The 20,226-nt window shown below is 38.4% G+C and overlaps 1 protein-coding gene across 3 annotated transcripts in view; it reads left to right on the top strand.

Moving 5' to 3' along the window:
* The window catches only part of LOC136264625 (uncharacterized), a 144,995-nt gene that overhangs the window by 43,495 nt on the left and 81,274 nt on the right, over positions 1 to 20,226 (top strand). For all 3 annotated transcript variants that reach the window (XM_066059401.1, XM_066059403.1, XM_066059402.1), the window contains exons 13-15: positions 36 to 1,256; positions 14,407 to 14,645; positions 18,447 to 18,682. In XM_066059401.1, the coding sequence (XP_065915473.1) occupies positions 36 to 1,256; positions 14,407 to 14,645; positions 18,447 to 18,682 (1,696 nt within the window). The remainder of the gene's footprint in view (positions 1 to 35; positions 1,257 to 14,406; positions 14,646 to 18,446; positions 18,683 to 20,226) is intronic.

Raw genomic sequence — 20,226 nt, forward strand, 5'->3', positions numbered from 1 at the left:
TTATTAATTTTACTTATGTCATTAGTTTTATACAGGAGTTTAATCCGTCATATGCTACTGGTGCTATTGTATGGTGTGCAAGGCTTTTGCCATTTGCAGAGTTTGTTAAAAGAGATGATGTTAAAGAGAATGGCATTGAGAACTGCATCTTGTCACTGCTGTTAGAATTACCTGAGGGGTCATATTTTGTAGACATGTTTGCTCATTGTTTTCCCCTAGTGGACTTATCTGCGGATGACAAGTCTGACAAATGGAGAGGGTTAATGCAAAGGGTGAGAAGGAAACTTGATGTCTATAATGCTGACAAAGACCCAACTATAATGTCTCCTTTGAAATGCTATAGGAATAAGAGTCATCTGAGAAATGAACAGCTTAGTGATAGCGCGTTTCAAATTTCACCATTCAAAATAACAGTTTATCAAGATGCTAGTTTGAATGTTGAGTTGACTGACATTGCTCTTTTGGTGGGAAGTTGGGAGTTTGAATACGATGATATTTATAAGGAATTCTTAGATACTGTTTTGTCAATCCTATCACCTATTGAGGCTGCTGCAGTACAAAAATTAAACTATAGTGTTACATCTCTGTCCAAAGACTACCCTACCCCAAAGTACATGCCACCATTGTTAGGCGCATACCATTCTCAGAGGTTACAGACAAGGTCATATGATTCTTGGCACCAATTAATTAATCTTGTTGAACAAGTCCACCAGTGGGCTCACCTGTCATCCACTCTACCTTCTGTGTCCTCAGAACTGCCCTCTATGAGGGTTAATATTTCTTGTGAATTTCTCATCAATTGTCTACAGCTCTACTGTAGGCCTTGTGGTGATAAAAGTGTCACTGTACCTTCAGAGTGCGAAGATGTTCCTGATTATCCCGAACAGCAACTAGGTCAGCAAATAGGTTATTGTGAGCAGCAAATTGGTTACCCCAAGCAGAAAACCAGTTTTCCCATGCAGCAAACTGAACATCAAACTGGTAATCCTGAACAACATGCTGGTTACCCCAAACAACGAACTGGGTATCCTGAACAACAAACTGGTTATCCTAAGCAGCAAACTGGTTGTCCTGAGCAGCCAACTGGTTTTCCTGAGAAGTCAATTGGTTATACCAAGCAGCAAACTAGTTTGTCCTCAGTTAACTCTATATCATTATCCCACAACAAAACTGATGAGATGTCTCGTGATAATAAAGTGTTAGAAGCTAAGAAGTTTCCAGCTCCACTGTTACAGCTGCCAGTAGGGACTTTACAGGTGTTGCTATGTTAATGTTAATGTATTGTGAAGGATAATTGAAGTGCTATGTATGTATGGTTCCTTTCTTATTGTTAGGACTTGTGGCCATTTCTATTCTTTAACAAGGACATGGATATAGTGTGCTGTTATATATAGTGTGCTGTTATATATAGTGTGCTGTTATATATAGTGTGCTGTTATATATAGTGTGCTGTTATATATAGTGTGCTGTTATATATAGTGTGCTGTTATATATAGTGTGCTGTTATATATAGTGTGCTGTTATATATAGTGTGCTGTTATATATAGTGTGCTGTTATGCATACAGCATTATTTAAATTTGCAATCTCCTGTTGTCCTTCTCCTGTTGGTTTGTAATTTTTACAGAATGCTGAATGCTATAAGCATCAAGGCCATTTTTGAGTTTAGCTTTATGGTGATAAATATCCCCTAAGGTGCTTAATACAACAGTCATAACTTCAGCAGCAGTTATAGAGTTTAACTTAATGTGGATAATAATTGTTTTTAATCATCTGAACTTCCATGAAAGTCAATACCTTTAAAGTTTGCATGTGTTCTCTTGTAGCTTTACCACTTTTGTATTGTCAAGAGCATGTTCGCAAATGTTTCCTTGTAGTTAGCACCAGAATAGGTAGGATGCCACTAGTTTTAACTGTTATTTTGCCTTTTCACACCTGTCTGTATGGTCTTGGTACAAAACTAGCAACAGAGTGAGACTCAATATACCAACTAGTTTGCAAGTATGTAAATGAAGCGATGCATAGTGTGTGCATTTACCTTCTTGTAGAAGTGAATGAATGTAAGGAAAATTAGAAATTTTGTATTAGAGTGGGGATCATACAAATAAAAGTGAGGAAACAAGTGAGGTCATCTACACCTGCAACTTTACTAGTGGTTATTTTGATCAGTCATGTACAGATTATAGCCATGACCGAAGTACCAGTTATAGTTATGCCAATTATACTGTGGTACAAATCATGTATAAATTGGGATTCGCAATGATGATGTCACTGCAGACAATCCTTGCTACAGCACTTATGGGTTTTATTATTATTAGCACTTTACAGTGACCAGCACTGAAGCAACATGTGCTGCAGCCTTTGGATTACCTAATCTAACAAGAACTGGAGACTTTAATGATTACTTAACCTAGCTAACAAATAAGGTCAAACAGAAAAGGGTCAAAGAAAGGGAAAATATCCCTACCCCAGGATTCGAACTGCAGGCCACCCAATGTCCAGTTGAGCGCCACACTCAGTCTCCTCCAGGAGGGATGGATTTTCTTCCTTTAAACCTAAGTATTTATTATTATTAGCACTTTACAGTGATCAGCACTGAAGGTCTGACAGCAACATGTACTACAGCCTTTGAATATATCTTGTCTTTGGTTATGGGTCCAGTAGTCAACTGTTTTGGCCTAATATCACCTTCATACAAATCTTCAATCATTGTGAATGTTACCAACACAAATTGTGTACCTTGTCTTGCTCCTTGGTAATAGCGCCACAAACACTATTGGTGTCACTAATATTTAAAAAAATTGTTAATTTAAAATATTAAGTAAGGATCTACTGTATGCAACAAAATGTAGTGAAACAAGAGGTGAATGATGGTATTACAGCATAGCTCAGTGGGAAGTCTGTACTTTGGCATTGAACAAAATAATAATGACTATAGTACGTTTGCGTTGAGCTGAACCCTCACTAACACTGCACTGGACGCCATATTTTCGACAATTAAGTGCACGCCCGTAACATGAGCTTACGAATAAATGCGTCATGAACATCATGTTTAAAGCCATTGATCTTGTATGGCTTCTTAATCAACAACCCAGGATTCAGCTCAACGCGAACGTACTATAATGTGCCAAAGTAGGAACTTTTCCACTGAACTATGCTGTAATACCATCATTCATCTCTTGTTTCACTACTTTTTATTTTATAGATCCCTACATCATTTTTAAATTACAGTTTTTAAAAATACTATTTTGTTTAGTTTTTTTGTTGAGGCACAGCTAACTACAATGTAACTTGTATTATTCCACTTGTATTTTCCATATCTGTAGATATGGGGAGGCAGATATCATCACTTATAAACATCTTGCCCATTTGCTCAGTGAGAAGTAGAGTTCCCCATATTCTGTGGTTATGGGCTGAGTTTGGAGTTCTCCTTGCTGCACTCTTCAATAATGTGCATTAGGGGATTGCGTTCTAGATCCAAGCATCCCTGTGTGCCTTCAGCTGTTGACCTTGCTGTTGCTGAGAGGCACCTGTTTCCTTTAGAACAATAATGTTTTTATATTGTGCTTGCTTCTTTTTCTTATAAGAATATGTCTACCAGAACAATGTAACTTGTAACTGTTCTTTCATACAGTACCTTGCATTAAAAAGTTTGCGAATTTATCACGAAGATTTGTGACACCTTTGTGAAACAATATTCACGAGGGTTGGGAGAAGTTTACATATTACATAACAACTTTCATGAATTTACAGGTCTAACTTTGTGAATTTGTATGGCTACTTTCGTGAACTTGTAGAGTTGCGGTTTTTCTTACCATTGATGCCTACACAAACTTGTAGGGGTTCAGTTTTAACATTTAATTACTATTCGTGAACCTTTGTAAACTGTTTGCTTCACCTTTGCACAAAACTATTTGCAGTTGCATCATGTACTGAAGCACTACACAAACATTCGTGAATATAGGGCGATGAGTTATAGGGTGATGAGTTATAGGGCAATGAGTTATAGGGCAATGAGTTATAGGGCGATGAGTTATAGGGCGATGAGTTATAGGGCAATGAGTTATAGGGTGATGAGTTATAGGGCGATGAGTTATAGGGTGATGAGTTATAGGGCAATGAGTTATAGGGTGATGAGTTATAGGGCAATGAGTTATAGGGCAATGAGTTATAGGGCGATGAGTTTGCAAACTTTTTAATGCAAGGTACTGTACATGACTGTTGTATTAGAGTGACTGTTGTATTAGAGTATATCTTGGGTCAGCCAAGGGGTGTGCAGCTAGCTAGACCAATAAGGGGTGAGGTGATGTTTACTGTTAAGTATGGGTAGATTGTTAAGAGGTGGTGCCTCTGTAATCTATTGCTATTAGTCTACCTACATCTTTATTTGAGGGGCGTGGATTGTGATTGAGATCCTAATCGTGAAGTTGCAGATATCTATGTAGCTAGTGTACCTCTTATAGTAGCGCTGGGACTGAAGTGCTTCTGAAATCCAGCTCTGAAATAATTCTGTGGCGTCTAAATATGCTGCTGAAAGAAGGTGTTGATATGAAAAATTAACACCTTGATATGGTTTCGTGATGAAGAAGAAGACAAGCAACCTGATTGAAGATAAAAGAAAAGACAAGGCACAGAGGGTCTACACTCATCGGAACCCCAAAAGGCACATCCCACTGGTGAGTTTGTTATTTTGGCGTAAAATGGTGGCCTTGTGCTGCTTTGTTTGGCCTTTAGCTTTGCAACTGTGATCAGGTAGTGAGGCAGTGAGTCTAAAATTTGAGTTTTAGCAATTTTTAAAATTCTGTATCTGGCCACCTGTAAGTGTTTTGGTATGTTTACTGCTATATTGTATATTATATGGACTAGTACTATTCTGTAAAGGTGAATTTCGTTTCGTGAAATGTCTCTAGGATGATATTTAAAGGCAGAATTTTTGGCGGCACGCAAAATTTTCAACATGATCTCTACTTAAATGGTACTACCATACCGTTTGATAGCTGGACAATCATAATGATGAAGCTCCCAGTAACCTGGCTGCATACTGCCATGATTTGATAACACTCAAACAACGTATTAGTGAAAAGAAAACTGTCAGGATAAATTCACAAAGAAATGTACAAGACATGATCACTCAAAACTACGACCATTGCCTGTACATATAACTATTAGTATAGTGTCGCTGTTTTTATTTATATATGTACAAGCAAAGAACAGTACATGAGGCACCTCTGTAATCAATCCAGTCACTGAAAATTACAAACAATTCTTGTGACAACTGGCTGGCTGCGCTGCATGCACTGCCATCAATCAACACATACAATAAGCAGTAGTGGAGAAAAAATGAGATACAAAGGAGGACAAAGGTAAGTCCATGATGCATGCACTGTAGCTGCTTCAGTTCACAAAAAGACATATCTTAAAGTGAAGTGACATTAGTAAAGCCATACCGTATGCGTGGTACATTTGGCAATCATTAAGTTTGGCGAATTGGAGAAGAATGGAAATTGGCGAACATTAATTTAGTTTAACAAAACATTTCACGGTTGCTTCTCACTTGAGAGTATAGAATCCTACAAGAGTGAACAAGTTGTTCATGGTCATCATGTTTATAAAAGCGTGTGGACGCCGTTCATCGGAGAAGAATTAATTTGCCACCAGGAAAGTTGAAACAGAAGCGATCCATTTGCAGTGGCAGTATTGAAACCAGGCGCCTCAGATTCATCCATGGTTGTTGGCCACGTGCCCCGAAAGATTTCTGTTGCTTGCAGTGTATTTTTGGAGTTGGGGGGAATAATTCGTTGTACTATGATGGGACCAAGACAGTACTCGACAGATTTAAGACAGGGAGGCCTTGATGTGCCATGTAAGCTAATATTCATTGGTGTTAACCCCCACCTGTCCAATGTGGCAAGGCTTGTCAAGCGCTTTGAAATTCCAAAAAAGAGAAAATCACCAGTAGACTGAGAACACAGTGGTAACAAGGAAGATTCACATCCTAGTAAAAAGCAAAAAGTTGTTGCGGCTCAAGAGCCAGAGGTTGTTTGTGTAGAAGATGTTCTGATAACAGATGGGTGAGATGGTGATGAGTCACAACAAAATGATCAGTGGGTGAAAGTGCTCAGTATTGCAGATAGAAAAACTATTGTGAAAGGTGGGTGATAATATTCATAAGGTGTGTCATATAAAATATTTTATTACAGAGGTTAATGTTGAATGATAAGCATATCAACTATTCACAGGAAATTCTTAAAGCCCAGTTTAAAAGTTCTGGTATTGTTGGATTACAGTCTACATTATTTTTCAGTAGTCAAATCAGTACGGCATCCAGTGATGAGTACCTGCAGATCATCCACTGCTGACAAAATCATTGGATTGTGGCATCGTCCATCACATCTTACCCAGTAGTCTCCGAATTTCCTAGTGTTTGTTGAAACTTTATTCTATTAGTGCTGAACAAAACAATATATCTACACATACTGGTATTTATAAGCACAACTACTGTATAATACTATAAGTATGTGGCAGTTTTTTTACAGTTTAATGGTATCCAGTATTCCAGCCTTTCTAAATCCATTTACTACCATCTGTGGCATTGTTTCCATCTCTTTCCATGCTTCCATAATCCACTTAGCGCTAGGGATTTTCACCACCCCAAGGTTTACATTGACTTTGACTTCTTTAACTGATCACGTCTTCAACTGCTTGCTGACTTCCTTAGCGTACCATGATTGAAAATTAGCCCTAAGGTGATCCTTCTTGGGCTTGTTAATTGCAATATCCAGTGGCTGCAACTTGTCAGTACAATTGGCAGGAATTTGTACTATACAATGTTGTGAGTAGTGAGCAATGAAAAAATTGCATCAGTAGTCTGCCCACAGAATCCATCATAGATGGCAAGTACAGGGTAGTTGTCTTGTAAACCCAATTCTTTTCTTTTATGGTTGACAAAAGGAATAATGATGTTCTTGAGATATCACTTCATTGTATCCTCATTAGACCAATGATTGTCGGTATGCCAGATATCCCAACCAGGTGGAAAAGTCACATCATCGTTTTCCCTTTATAGATCAACCGGGATGGGAGGTATTCGCCCATTGCATTGGCTGCCAACACGGCAGTTATTTGTCGCTTATCATCAGAGTGTGCAATTGGTACCACTTTGGCTCCTGCTTTGTGCATCGTCCAGTTCCCAGTTGGAATGATTGACAGCCCAGTTTGATCCCAGTTAAATATTAAATCACTTGGGATGTTCCTTATCACTGCTACTGCAGCAACACCAGCTAAAAACACCTCCTTAATTTCATCATATTCTGAAATGTAGTTTTCCCGAACATTTTGTCTTCACGTATCCCATTTGGTCTAATATAGACCTAGCCCAACTTTTGGTGATAGTAATATGACCACCATAAAAATGTTCATCATGCATGCTGCCTAGGCTTGGTTACATCTCTTGCTGCCACAATCCCTTCTGCTGCTGCCATCACTACAGTTGCATTAACAATAGTGCCCGTCAATCTAAGAGACTTGATATACTCTTGGACAGCAGCGTCCATTTCCTCACCAAGTTTCAAGGGCCTTTTCCTCTTCTTTGTCTCAAGAGTTTCTACTGTCACTGCTTCTCCTGCTTTCTTTGGATCTTTAGATGCTTCATCACAAGCTTCTCTTAACGTGTCCAAGTATTTTGACTTTAACCACCTGGCTGTTGATTCATTGATTGGGATCTTCCACAATGAACTGAAATGAGTTTTCAGACTGTGGTCCGCAGTGTATTTCCCAATTTGAGCTCCCTGTCGTTTGGAGTAAGTATTGTATTGTATTAATGCTTTACAGTGACCAGCACTGAAGGTCTGCAGCAACATGTGCTGCAGCCTTAGGATTACCTAACCTAATTTCAAGGACTTAGACTTAGTGACTTATAGCTGAAAAGGTGTAACAGAAAAGGGGCCAAAGTAAGGAAAAAATATCCCTCCAACCCCAGGAATTGAACTGCAGGTCACCCACAAAGTGTTGTACTTTCCTCTATCTGTGGATTTCGACAATTCCATAGCTTTGGCTACAGCTTCGTCAGCCATTTTAATTGCCTTGGGCACAGGTAATACCGGTAATTTCTTGTCATCTTCGTCCTTGTTCACCCTCCTAAAGTACTTGTATAACACCTTGTACTCCGGAACATGGAATCACGTGGTGATAGTAATTAAGGTTTGGTGGTGATTTTTATTTGGCGATTGGCGCAGAATTCGCCAAACTGCCAAATTTAAATCACCGCCAAATGTACCACGCATACGGTAAGTTGAAGTACACTTGGCTGAAGGTACTAAGTATTTAGTCAGTTGTCAATTAGTAGAAAATTCAGAAATTTTAAAATTCCATAGAAACTTGTTGGGTTGAGCTGGGTTATGTCTAACCAATACTGCCAAACTGTTATGAAGGAAAAGTGAGGCTGGTTTTTGGATGACATTGTATGTTGGGCAAGAAAGCCCAAACCTCCCATATACTAGTGTACTGTACAATATATGAGATTTTTTTACTATGTGTCATTTATATACAAGTACACTAAGGAGTTTTCAACTAGAGTAGGGACCATAGCATATTGATAAAAAGTACTGAAACAAGCTGGAGTAGTGCACGACATTAATCACAGTAAAACAATAAGAAGTGTTATATCCCTACTGTGCTCAAGATACCATAATGGAATGTACAGTAGGGATATAACACTTCTTATTGTTTTACTGTAATTTAATATCTAATCAAAAACAGCCAAGCTGTAAAAAAAGGTGTGGCCCCCAAAAAGCCATGGTGAAAAAAGATGTGAAATCTAAGGTGGTGGTCAAGAAGTGGCTGTGATGGTAGGTTAATGGTAAAATTTTAATAACGGTAATTCAGGTGAATTTGGTGCCAAGACCAAGTGGCACAAAATTCACCTGAGTTGTCGTTATTAAAATTTTTACCATTAACCTACCATCACAGCCATTTCTTGGCCGCCACCTTGGATTTCACATCTTTTTTCACCATGGCTTTTTTGGGGGCCGCACCTTTTTTTACAGCTTGGCTGTTTTTGATTAGATATCACTTCTTTTTGTATTTGTATACTGCAAAGCCGGCCTATGGGGCTTTTAACCCATGTGTTTTTTTATTTACCACAGGAAGAAGAAAAGAACTTACAGAAGATTTTTAATATTTCAATTATTTTTGATTTTATTAGTAATTATACAAATTATATACATATATTTATTACATGCCCATTATTCCCCACAGGATATTTTTTAGCAGCTGATCTCTCTACTGGGTGACTTAAAATATAGCTGAACTATATACAGGATGGTTTCTTTGTAGCTGAACTCTCAACAAAGTGACCTCTTCTAGCTGATTTCTCTACAAGGTGATTTGTTTCTAGCTGAACTCTCTACAGGTTATTTGTTTGCAGCTAAACTCTCTACATCCATGGTGGTTTCTTTGTAGCTGAACTCTCTACATGATGGTTTCTTTGTAGCTGAACTCTCTACAAGGTGACTTCTTCTAGCTGAACTCTCTACAGGGTGATTTCTTTGTAGCTGAACTCTCTACATGATGGTTTCTTTGTAGCTGAACTCTCTACAAGGTGACTTCTTTTAGCTGATCCCTCTACAGGGTGATTTGTTTGCAGCTGAACTCTTTACATGGTGATTTCTTTGTAGCTGAACTTTCTCCAAGGTGACCTCTTCTAGCTGATCTCTCTACAGGGTGATTTGTTTCTAGCTGAACTCTCTACAGGTGATTTGTTTGCAGCTAAACTCTCTACATGGTGCTTTCTTTGTAGCTGAACTCTCTACATGATAGTTTCTTTGTAGCTGAACTCTCTACAAGGTAACTTCCTCTAGCTGATCCCTCTACAGGGCGATTTGTTTGTAGTTGAATTCTCTACACGGTAATTTGTTTGAGGCTGAACTCTCTACATGGCGGTTTCTTTGTAGTTGAACTCTCTACAAGGTGACTTTCTACAAGGTGACTTTTTCTAGCTGAACTCTATACAGAGTGATTTGTTTGCAGCTGAACTCTCTACATGATGGTTTCTTTGTAGCTGAACTCTCTATAAGGTGACCTCTTCTAGCTTAACTATTTACATTGTGTCTAGTTTCTAGCTGATCTCTCTACAGTGTGATTTGTTTGCAGCTGAAATCTCTACAGGGTGATTTGCTTGTAGCTGAACTCCTTACATTGTGTCTAGTTTCTAGCTGGTCTCTCTGCAGGTTAATTTGTTTGTAGCCGATCTCTCTACAGGGTAATTTGTTTGTAGCTGAACTATCTATAAGGTGATTTGTTTGTACCTGATCTCTGTGCAGGTTGATTTGTTTTAGTTGAACTCTCTACAGGGTGATTTGCTTGTAGCTGAACTCCTTACATTGTGTCTAGTTTCTAGCTGATCTCCACAGGGTGATTTGTTTGTAGCTGATCTCTCTACAAGTTGATTTGTGTGTAGCTGATCTCTCTGCAGGTTGATTTGTTTGTAACTGATCTCTCTACAGGGCAATTTGTTTGTAGCTGAACTCTCTATAAGGTGATTTGATCTCTCTGCAGGTTGAATTGTTTGTAGCTGAACTCTCTAAAGGGTGATTTGCTTGTAGCTGAACTCCTTACATTGTTATTATTATTAGCAGTACTTTACAGTGACCAGCACTGAAGGTCTGACAGCAACATGTACATTGTGTCTAGTTTCTAGCTGATCTCTTTACAGGGTGATTTGTTTGTAGCTGATCTCTCTGCAGGTTGATTTGTTTGTAGCTGAAGTCTCTACAGGGTGATTTGTTTGTAGCTGATCTCTCTACAGGGTGATTTGTTTGTAGCTGATCTCTCCTGGTTGATTTGTTTGTAGCTGAACTGTCTATAAGGTGATTTGTTTTAGCTGAACTCTCTACAGGGTGATTTGTTTCTAGCTTATCTCTCTACAGGTTGATTTGTGTGTAACTGATCTCTCTACAAGCTGATTTGTTTGTAGCTGATCTCTTTGCAGGTTGATTTGTTTCTAGTTGATCTCTCTACAAATTGATTTGTTTGTTGCTGATCACTCTAAAGATTGATTTGTTTGTAGCTGAACTCTCTGCAAAGTGTTTAGTTTGTAGCTGATCTCTCTACAGGTTTGTAGCTGAACTCTCTGCACAGTGACTTGTGTGTAGCTAAATTCTCTAGAGAGTGATTTAATTGTAGGTGAACTCTCTACAGGGTGCATGACTTGTTTATAGCTGAACTCTCTTCAGTGTGACTTGTAATGTTCTGAATCTCTACAGTGATATAATTGTAGCTTAACTCTCCACAGGGTGACTTGCTTCTTGCTGAGTCTATAAGATTAACTGTTTGCAGCTGAAGTCCTAGTCTCGCGGCGCCCGACCCTAAAAAGAGGGTCTGGTGAAACTGTGTACAAAAAGTTTGGCACTGCCGGAATGTTGGAAGCTCCAATCAGATCGCTCTATTTCAAATTAATTATGTAATGCGTACATTTCAAAAGATTCGCGGCTTACGGTTAATTACATCCGGTGACTCTGCCGCTTAAACTCATTGAGAAAACAGCCATACAGTTCTGTTGGCTTCGTTTTAATGTTGAATAAATAAAGTAGCGCTATTAGTTTGGTGACGCTGTAAGCGGATCTGGTTGAATGGATGTTGTGACATAAACAGTGCACTTACGTAACACGTAAAACGTCATCCAATAAACATTCCAGAGCTCAAACTTTTTGTACACGGTTTCACCAGACCCTCTTTTTAGGGTCAGGCGCCGCGAGACTACTGAAGTCCCTACAGAATAACTTGTAATGTAATAGAATTCTATAATGGAGTAAATAAATTAGCTGAATGCTCTATTAGGGTGACTGTTCTATTAGAGTATCTCGATCTTGCATTTGCTACACAGAGTTGGCTTTCGAATCATAACTCAGTGGTTCGTAATCCAATTCTTCTATACTACTGCAAGGACTTTCTATGAAGATTATTCCAGCTATACACCGATTTTCAGCTCATTGCTCTTAGCGGTTTGCCTAGTAGGCGTAAAAACGAATACTTTTTTATTACTAAAAATCGATCGCGTAATTGTGACACAGGTTGGGTTTTGTGCCATATCTCCGTGGTCTTAATCTCGATTCCTTTCAAACCACCAAAAGGCACTCCTACGATGGTTACTCCATCTACATAGCAATTTTCAACTCATTCCATGAAGCGGTTTACCCTGTAGGCGTGACAGCAAATCAATCTTGTTTTACGCGAATAATCGGTCATAACTCCTGAACCATTCATCGGATTTGCACCAAATTTGATGCTAGGATTCGCCTTTGGACTCCCTTTCTGTGTGCCAAATTTCAAGGCGATTGGAGCACGCGTTTGCGTTTTATAGCAATTTTTGCAAGTGTGCGAAAAGACGAAGAAAAAAAAAACGGAAAAAAAAAATGAAACCTTGGCCGCTTTTTTTTTTCTTCTCATATCTCGGAAATGGCTTGAATGATTTCCTTCAAATTTGGAATGTAGACTTCTCTAGCTGGCGGGCAACTCTGCAGCAAATTTGGTTTCAATCGGATAAGCTATCACTGAGATACAAAAGTGTTAAAATGACGTTTTCTTCCTTCCTGTAAATATACTCATGGTGTGTCGCGCCGGCTTCTTGGGCCGCACGACACACTACCGTGTGTCTTGATCATGCACTACTCCAGCTTGTTTCAGTACTTTTTATCGTTGTACTATGGTCCCTACTCTAGTTGAAAATTCCAAATATTTTTGTGTACTTGTTTGTTAACTTATTTGTAAAATAAAATTATTATGAGTGGTGAACCCATGTATATCGCATTTTGAAATGGCACTGTATGCCCCAGCCATCAATTATCATCTAAAAAGTGAAGTACTCATTATGCTCATTGTCAGTTATGTTCAACCCATTACACAGCATTACAAATCAAGAACTGTTCGAAAAGCACCTCTGCAATCAAAGTAGCCACTATGAAAAATACAGACGATTTCCGTTATGAAGGGAGGCCATCATGTCCTACCACCAAATTGACACATCGATAAAAAGTACTGAAACAAGCTGGAGTAGTGCATGATATTAAATCACAGTAAAAGAAGTGTTATATCCCTACTATGCTTAAGATACCATAATGGAAATGCACAGTGGGGATATAACACTTCTTATTGTTTTACTGTGATTTAATAAATCATGCACTACTCCAGCTTGTTTCAGTACTTTTTATTGATGTGCTATGGTCCCTACCTACTCTAGTTCAAAATTTTGTGTACTTGTTTGTTCCCTTTTTTTTGTAAATAATTATTATGACTGAATGGTGAACCCACGCATATACCACATCTGAAATGGCACCGCTCACCCCAGCTATATCAATTATTGTGTGAAAAGTAAAGTATCCATTACGTTTTGTTGTCAGCTATGTTCAACCCATTATACAGCATTTTGAATCAAGAACTGTTTGAAAAGCACCTCTGCAATCCACGCATACTAAAAGAAATGCTGCTGCATGCCCCAACTATATCAATTATCGTCTGAAAAGTGAGGCATCCGTTACACTTCGTTGTCAGCTATGTTCAACCCGTTACACAGCAGTACGAATCAAGAACTGTTCGAAAAGCACCTCTGCAATCAAAATAGCTACTATGAAAAATATGGACGATTTCCGTTACGAAGGGAAGCCATCATGTGCTACTGCCATATCGACACTTTGCTATCAGCGAAGATGAATGGGACACAAAGGAGGACACTGGTAAGTCCATAAAGAATGCATTGTACGTACTGCGGTATGCCAAAAGGCACCTGTCAGGCCGAAGTGACGTCGAAGAGTGAAAAAATCAAGCCCATATCCTTAGCCGTTATTGTTGTCTGAAGGCATCAGTCAGTCAGTCAGTCAGTTACTCAGTCAGTAGAAAATTCTGTTAAATAAATATTTTTTAAAATTCTGTAGCAACTTGGTGAAAGTGTTTCAGGCCAATCTAAAACCTTGTTTGGGCTACCTAACCAATACTGCCTCATCGTTGTCAGGGGAAATTGAGGCTGGTTTTAGGGTGATGTTATTTCGCGGGCCTTGCCTACTCCTTTGTGGTCCCTACTTATTGCCTGGAATTTTCAGTATTTAATGACTATTTACCTACATAAAGGAAAGATTTACTAATGGTACAAGCACTGATGTGCCAACTGGTCAAGCACAGCTGCTGTACTGACTGGTCAAGGGTGTAGTACAATTGGAATAGTAATTTGTAAAAACAAGGACAAAATCATTTGCTATGTAATTATCTTTGTGGAGGAGTTGTTACTACATAACACTATAATAATTGAGTCATTTGGATGGTATAACTACATAAGGTCCAGTGTATTATGAGAAATGGTTTATGTCCAACTGTTGAACACTTATCAATACTGTAAGGAATGTGTCTATTGTATCGTGTAGGGCTACTTGTCAGAGTTTGAGGTGACCAGTTTACATACCAGTGTATCCAACCACTTGGTAGAGTCTACTAGTACAGTACCTCACCACTTGGCAGAGTCTAAAGTTGTACATCACAAGACTTGTGTCTCATCTGAAGAGTTGTCTGTTGGGGAGAAGATTAGTTCTTCTTGTTATGATAATGTGTTCTCAGAGATAACTGATGAAGTCAGCTCTACTTCATGTAATACTACATCAATGAGGTAATCTGATGTGACAATGCGTACTGTGGTGTATATACAGTACTAATAGTTAGGGTACTGTGGTATACAGTACTAATAGTCAGGGTTCTATTGAGGTACTGTGGTATACAGTACTAATAGTCAGGGTACTGTGGTATACAGTACTAATATTCAAGGTTCTATTGAGGTACTGTGGTATACAGTACTAATATTCAGGGTACTGTGGTATACAGTACTAATAGTCAGGATATTGTGGAATACAGTACTAATAGTCAGGGTTCTATTGAGGTGCTGTGGTATACAGTTCTAATAGTCAGGGTACTGTGGTATACAGTACTAATAGTCAGGATATTGTGGTATACAGTACTAATAGTCAAGGTACTGTGGTATACAGTACTAATAGTCAGGGTACTGTGGTATACAGTACTAATAGTCAGGATATTGTGGTATACAGTACTAATAGTCAAGGTACTGTGGTATACAGTACTAATAGTCAGGGTACTGTGGTATACAGTACTAATAGTTAGGGTACTGTGGTATACAGTACTAATAGTCAGGGTTCTATTGAGGTACTGTGGTATACAGTACTAATAGTCAGGGTACTGTGGTATACAGTACTAATATTCAAGGTTCTATTGAGGTACTGTGGTATACAGTACTAATATTCAGGGTACTGTGGTATACAGTACTAATAGTCAGGATATTGTGGAATACAGTACTAATAGTCAGGGTTCTATTGAGGTGCTGTGGTATACAGTTCTAATAGTCAGGGTACTGTGGTATACAGTACTAATAGTCAGGATATTGTGGTATACAGTACTAATAGTCAAGGTACTGTGGTATACAGTACTAATAGTCAGGGTACTGTGGTATACAGTACTAATAGTCAGGATATTGTGGTATACAGTACTAATAGTCAGGATATTGTGGTATACAGTACTAATAGTCAGGATATTGTGGTATACAGTTCTAATAGTCAGGGTACTGTGGTATACAGTACTAATAGTCAGGGTACTGTGGTATACAGTACTAATAGTCAGGATATTGTGGTATACAGTACTAATAGTCAAGGTACTGTGGTATACAGTACTAATAGTCAGGGTACTGTGGTATACAGTACTAATAGTCAGGATATTGTGGTATACAGTACTAATAGTCAGGATATTGTGGTATACAGTACTAATAGTCAGGATATTGTGGTATACAGTTCTAATAGTCAGGGTACTGTGGTATACAGTACTAATAGTCAGGGTACTGTGGTATACAGTACTAATAGTCAGGATATTGTGGTATACAGTACTAATAGTCAAGGTACTGTGGTATACAGTACTAATAGTCAGGATATTGTGGTATACAGTACTAATAGTCAGGGTACTATGCTTTAAAAAGGTGTTGTGTGTACTTTTAGAAGCATGAAACTTTGCAAAAAATTTTGTGTGCACAACAAAGATTTTTTTTTTGACCTTTTTATGAGCCAAAATCCACAACCTTTGTGTCAAATTTGAACTCTTTTCCTAAAGAATAAGTTGGTTTTTACAGAAAGTCAATAGCTTACTCTATAGTGACTTTTGTGGTTAACCATGCCACTTTTTTCTCTCACCACACACAAGCTTGAAATAATAAAAAGGTTTATCTTTTCAGTACACTGTATTTTATTCTGTATAACAATTTACAATGTTAAATAGGCATGACACTCAGGATAAATACCCAGGTCATTATTCTGTGGAATGGGTTTACGTACAAGGTCCAATTTGTGTAAATCTGTTTTACTATCTTTGCAGTTTGTGTGAACGAATTTTGACTAAGCCTTCTAGATTCTATTTTTTTTGAATCATCATTGCCAAAACAATTGCTTGTGTTCTGTACCTTGCAATTGCAGAAATTTCTGCTTAGTCTGATGGACTTTGCAGATGAAACTTGCTGTACAGTAGGAAAGTGGCTTGAGTGAACCCACCTGTGTGTTATTACGCACAGAAGCATGTGGATAAATGTTCAAATTTGTAAACAATATCACACAGGATGATAGTACTGTATAGTAGGGACCACAAAGGTGTGGGTGTGGCTCATGAAAAACATCACCCAAAAACCAGCCTCACCTTTCCCTGACAATGATGAGGCAGTATTGGTTAGGTAAAACTAAGCCCAAACAAGCCTTCAGGTCTACTCAAAACACTTTCAACAAGTTGCTATGGAACTTTAAATATATGTATATAAATTATATTAAGCGAAATTTTCTACTGACTGACTGCCTAACTGACTGATTGACTGACTGATGCCTCCAGACAAGTGTAACTTGATAATGGCTAAGGCTACGGGCTTGATTTTTTCACTCTTTGACATCGCTTCGGCCCAAGAGGTGCCTTTTGGCATACCGCAGTATGTACAATGCATTCTTCATGGACTTACCAGTTTCCTCCTTGTGTCCCATTCATCTTTGCTGACAGCAAAAAGTGTCGATTTGGCGGTAGCACGTGATGACTTCCCTTTGTAACGGAAATTGTCCGTGTTTATTTCATAGTGGCTATTTTGATTGCAGAGGTGCTTTTTGAACAGTTCTTGATTCGTACTGTTGTGTAACAGGTTGAACATAGCCGACAATAAAGTGTAATGGATACTTCACTTTTCAGACAATAATTGGTAGCTGGGGCGCGCAGCACCTTTTGATGCGGTATGCATGGGTTCACCAGTTTTATTTTACAAAAGAAAAGGTTAACGAACAAGTGCACAAAAAATTGGAGTTTTCATGCACAGTAAGGATATATCACTTCTTATTGTTTAACTGTGATTTAATATCATGCACTACTCCAACTTGTTTCAGTACTTTTTATCAATGTGCTATGGTCCCTACTCTAGTTGAAAATTCCAAATTTTTTGTGTACTTGGATACCTATATTTGATTTATATGTACTTGCAAATTCAGACAATATTATAAATGCTCTATGGAATTTAGTGACCCAAAGGCCCTGTGTTGTAGGTACGAGCGAAGTGAGGGCACCACTACAGAGACTGAGGATGATTTAGTGAGGCCACAGGCTAAGGTAATTAATTGTAGGTAGCCAAACCCACATCATCTGAGGGGCTCTAAATAGCTTATAAACCAATGTTGGCGTGTTCTAGGTGATTTATAAAGTTTTCCTGAATGAAGTAGGTAATAAAAAGAGTGAGACAAAGTGACAAACTGTGTTGCTAGCATTGGAATTTATCCCTAAACCGAGTTGATCGTGTCACTGCCACTGCACCGGCACGACAATGGTGCCAGTATCAAGTAGTACTATGCTGGACTTGTCTTGTCCAGAAAGTAAACTATTAAGAAGCAAACTGTGGGTGCAAGTATTGAGATTTATTCTTCAAGTTTATTGTGTCACTGACTCACTGTGACGTGAGTGTACTGAACACCAATAGTTCTGAATGCTAATGATGCTTGTTTTGTCCAGAAAGTAAGCTAATAGTAAGGACATTTTGGTTTTGGCTTAGCCGATTTCCATTTGATGAATGTAGTAAACAACCACCGCAGGTTACTAACTATTTAGTAATCCCGCCACTGGATTTAGTAACCTCAGACATCAAAGGAAATATTATGTAAAATGGAAATAAAGTGTTTGATAAATAATTTTAATTATTTGTATATGAAGTTGTACAAAACATCAGTACTATTCTGTCCTGTTATTTTAGTGCACCATGTACGTAGTTCTATATGTACTGGCCCATAATCCATGCTTAAGCAGTTTGTTTATTTGCAGAGGACTAATATATACATCTAAATCAGTGTGTATGTACTAACTAGTTGATATGTAGTGAACACTTGTGTATTCCTCCCTCAAGCACTGGAGAGGTGATTCATAAACTACCTCAGCATGCCACTATCGATGAGCATCTATTGGAAGTAGTGGATAATAAGACAGCCATGCAGTCATCAGATCTGACCAACTCAAATGATAATGGTAACACTGTAAGGGCTGAGGATTGCAGTGTGAGTGAAGAATCTACATTAACCCAGTTAAGTGATGAGTTGTCAGAAAGTGCAACTATTTATCAGTCTAGCACTACTGAAATATCTGGTTAGTGATCACATTAAGTGGTTGATAGTATAAGGGAAATGTAACATGTGAGGACTTCATATACAGTATGGAGTCCTCACATTTTGATATTAAGCATTGGATTTATTGATTAGACTCCATGTACAGTATGTATTCAGCAAAGGGCCACTACAGGAGTGTCCACAATTGGCATGGATAGGTCCAGTAACATTAGTGACTGGTTTCTAATCCCTCTCACTGCCACTTTGATATATAAACACTCATAGCATTACATTCTAAGCATTCTATAACTTCAGTCAAACGTTTTAGTAGCTCCTGCGCTTGTCTTGTAGTGGCTACACCCTTAAAAGAATGGGAACAGGGATAACTGGTCTCTTGTGCACTATCGCACAGTTAGATGATGCTATCGTGTACTTTCGGAATGCTGATAACAAGCATTGTAGACAATTCTTTGAAGTGATAATGGCACTACTAATGAGGAGAAACAGTAAGGAGGAGAATTATATAGGTTGGAGTGGCGTATTGCTACTTTTTTACGCCTCAAAACAGTGACCTCATGTTTGTATGCGCATGCGCACTTGCTCAAATGCTGGAAAATCAGACTTGATGATCATTGCTTCAGCTATAAACAGGTTAGCGATGTTTTTTGTGTTATAAACACTCCTAACCTGTAAAGTAGTGAAATTTCATTCATTTAGGCTGATTTTTGTACTTTGAAGTTATATATAATGGCTTTGTGGTTGCTCTTGTGTAAACAGCAACTAGATAATCGAATTCCTTGTTCTATAGTGAGTAAATTGATATATAGTTTTATAGGATTATATGGTATGGTACGTAAGTTATGACAGTTTAGAAGAGGTAGATTGGAGGCCTCTACAAATTTGGCGGTGGGGGAGTTATTCAATGTACTATTGGAGTAATTTATCTGTGGAAACATGTGAAATTTTTGCGCACTGCCCAAAATCTCACCTTTAAAAATCATCCTAGAGATATCTTACAAGACGAAAATCACCTTTACGGAATAGTACTAGTCCATGTAATACATAAAACAGCATCAAATACAACGAAACGCTTACAGGTGGTCGGATCAGAATTTTAAAAATCACCAAAACTTTGAATTTTAGACTGACTGCCTGACTGCCTGACTGACCACAGTCGCAAGCCTAGAGGCCAAACAAAGCAGTGCACGGCCACCATTTTACGCAACAATAACAAACTCACCAGTGGGATGTGCCTTTTGGGGTTCCGATGAGTGTGTGCCCTCTGCGTCTTGTCTTTTCTTTTATCTTCAATCAGGCTGCTTGTCTTCTTCATCCAACGAAACCATATCGAGGCGTTAATTTTCTGTATCAACACTTTCTTTAAGCAGCATAATAGATGCCACAAGATTATTTAAGGCGCTTAGACTACGCTACTGTACAGAGGAATAGATAATATTCCTTACTGATATAATCTATGATGGAGGGTACTGTACGGAGGTACTGGTACTAGATAGCTTCACGAGACGTCACAAGATCACGTCCATTCTTCATTCTACGCATTATCAATCTATCGATTGAAACTAC

Source organism: Dysidea avara, chromosome 8, assembly GCF_963678975.1.
Source record: "Dysidea avara chromosome 8, odDysAvar1.4, whole genome shotgun sequence".
Taxonomy (NCBI): Eukaryota; Metazoa; Porifera; class Demospongiae; order Dictyoceratida; family Dysideidae; genus Dysidea; species Dysidea avara.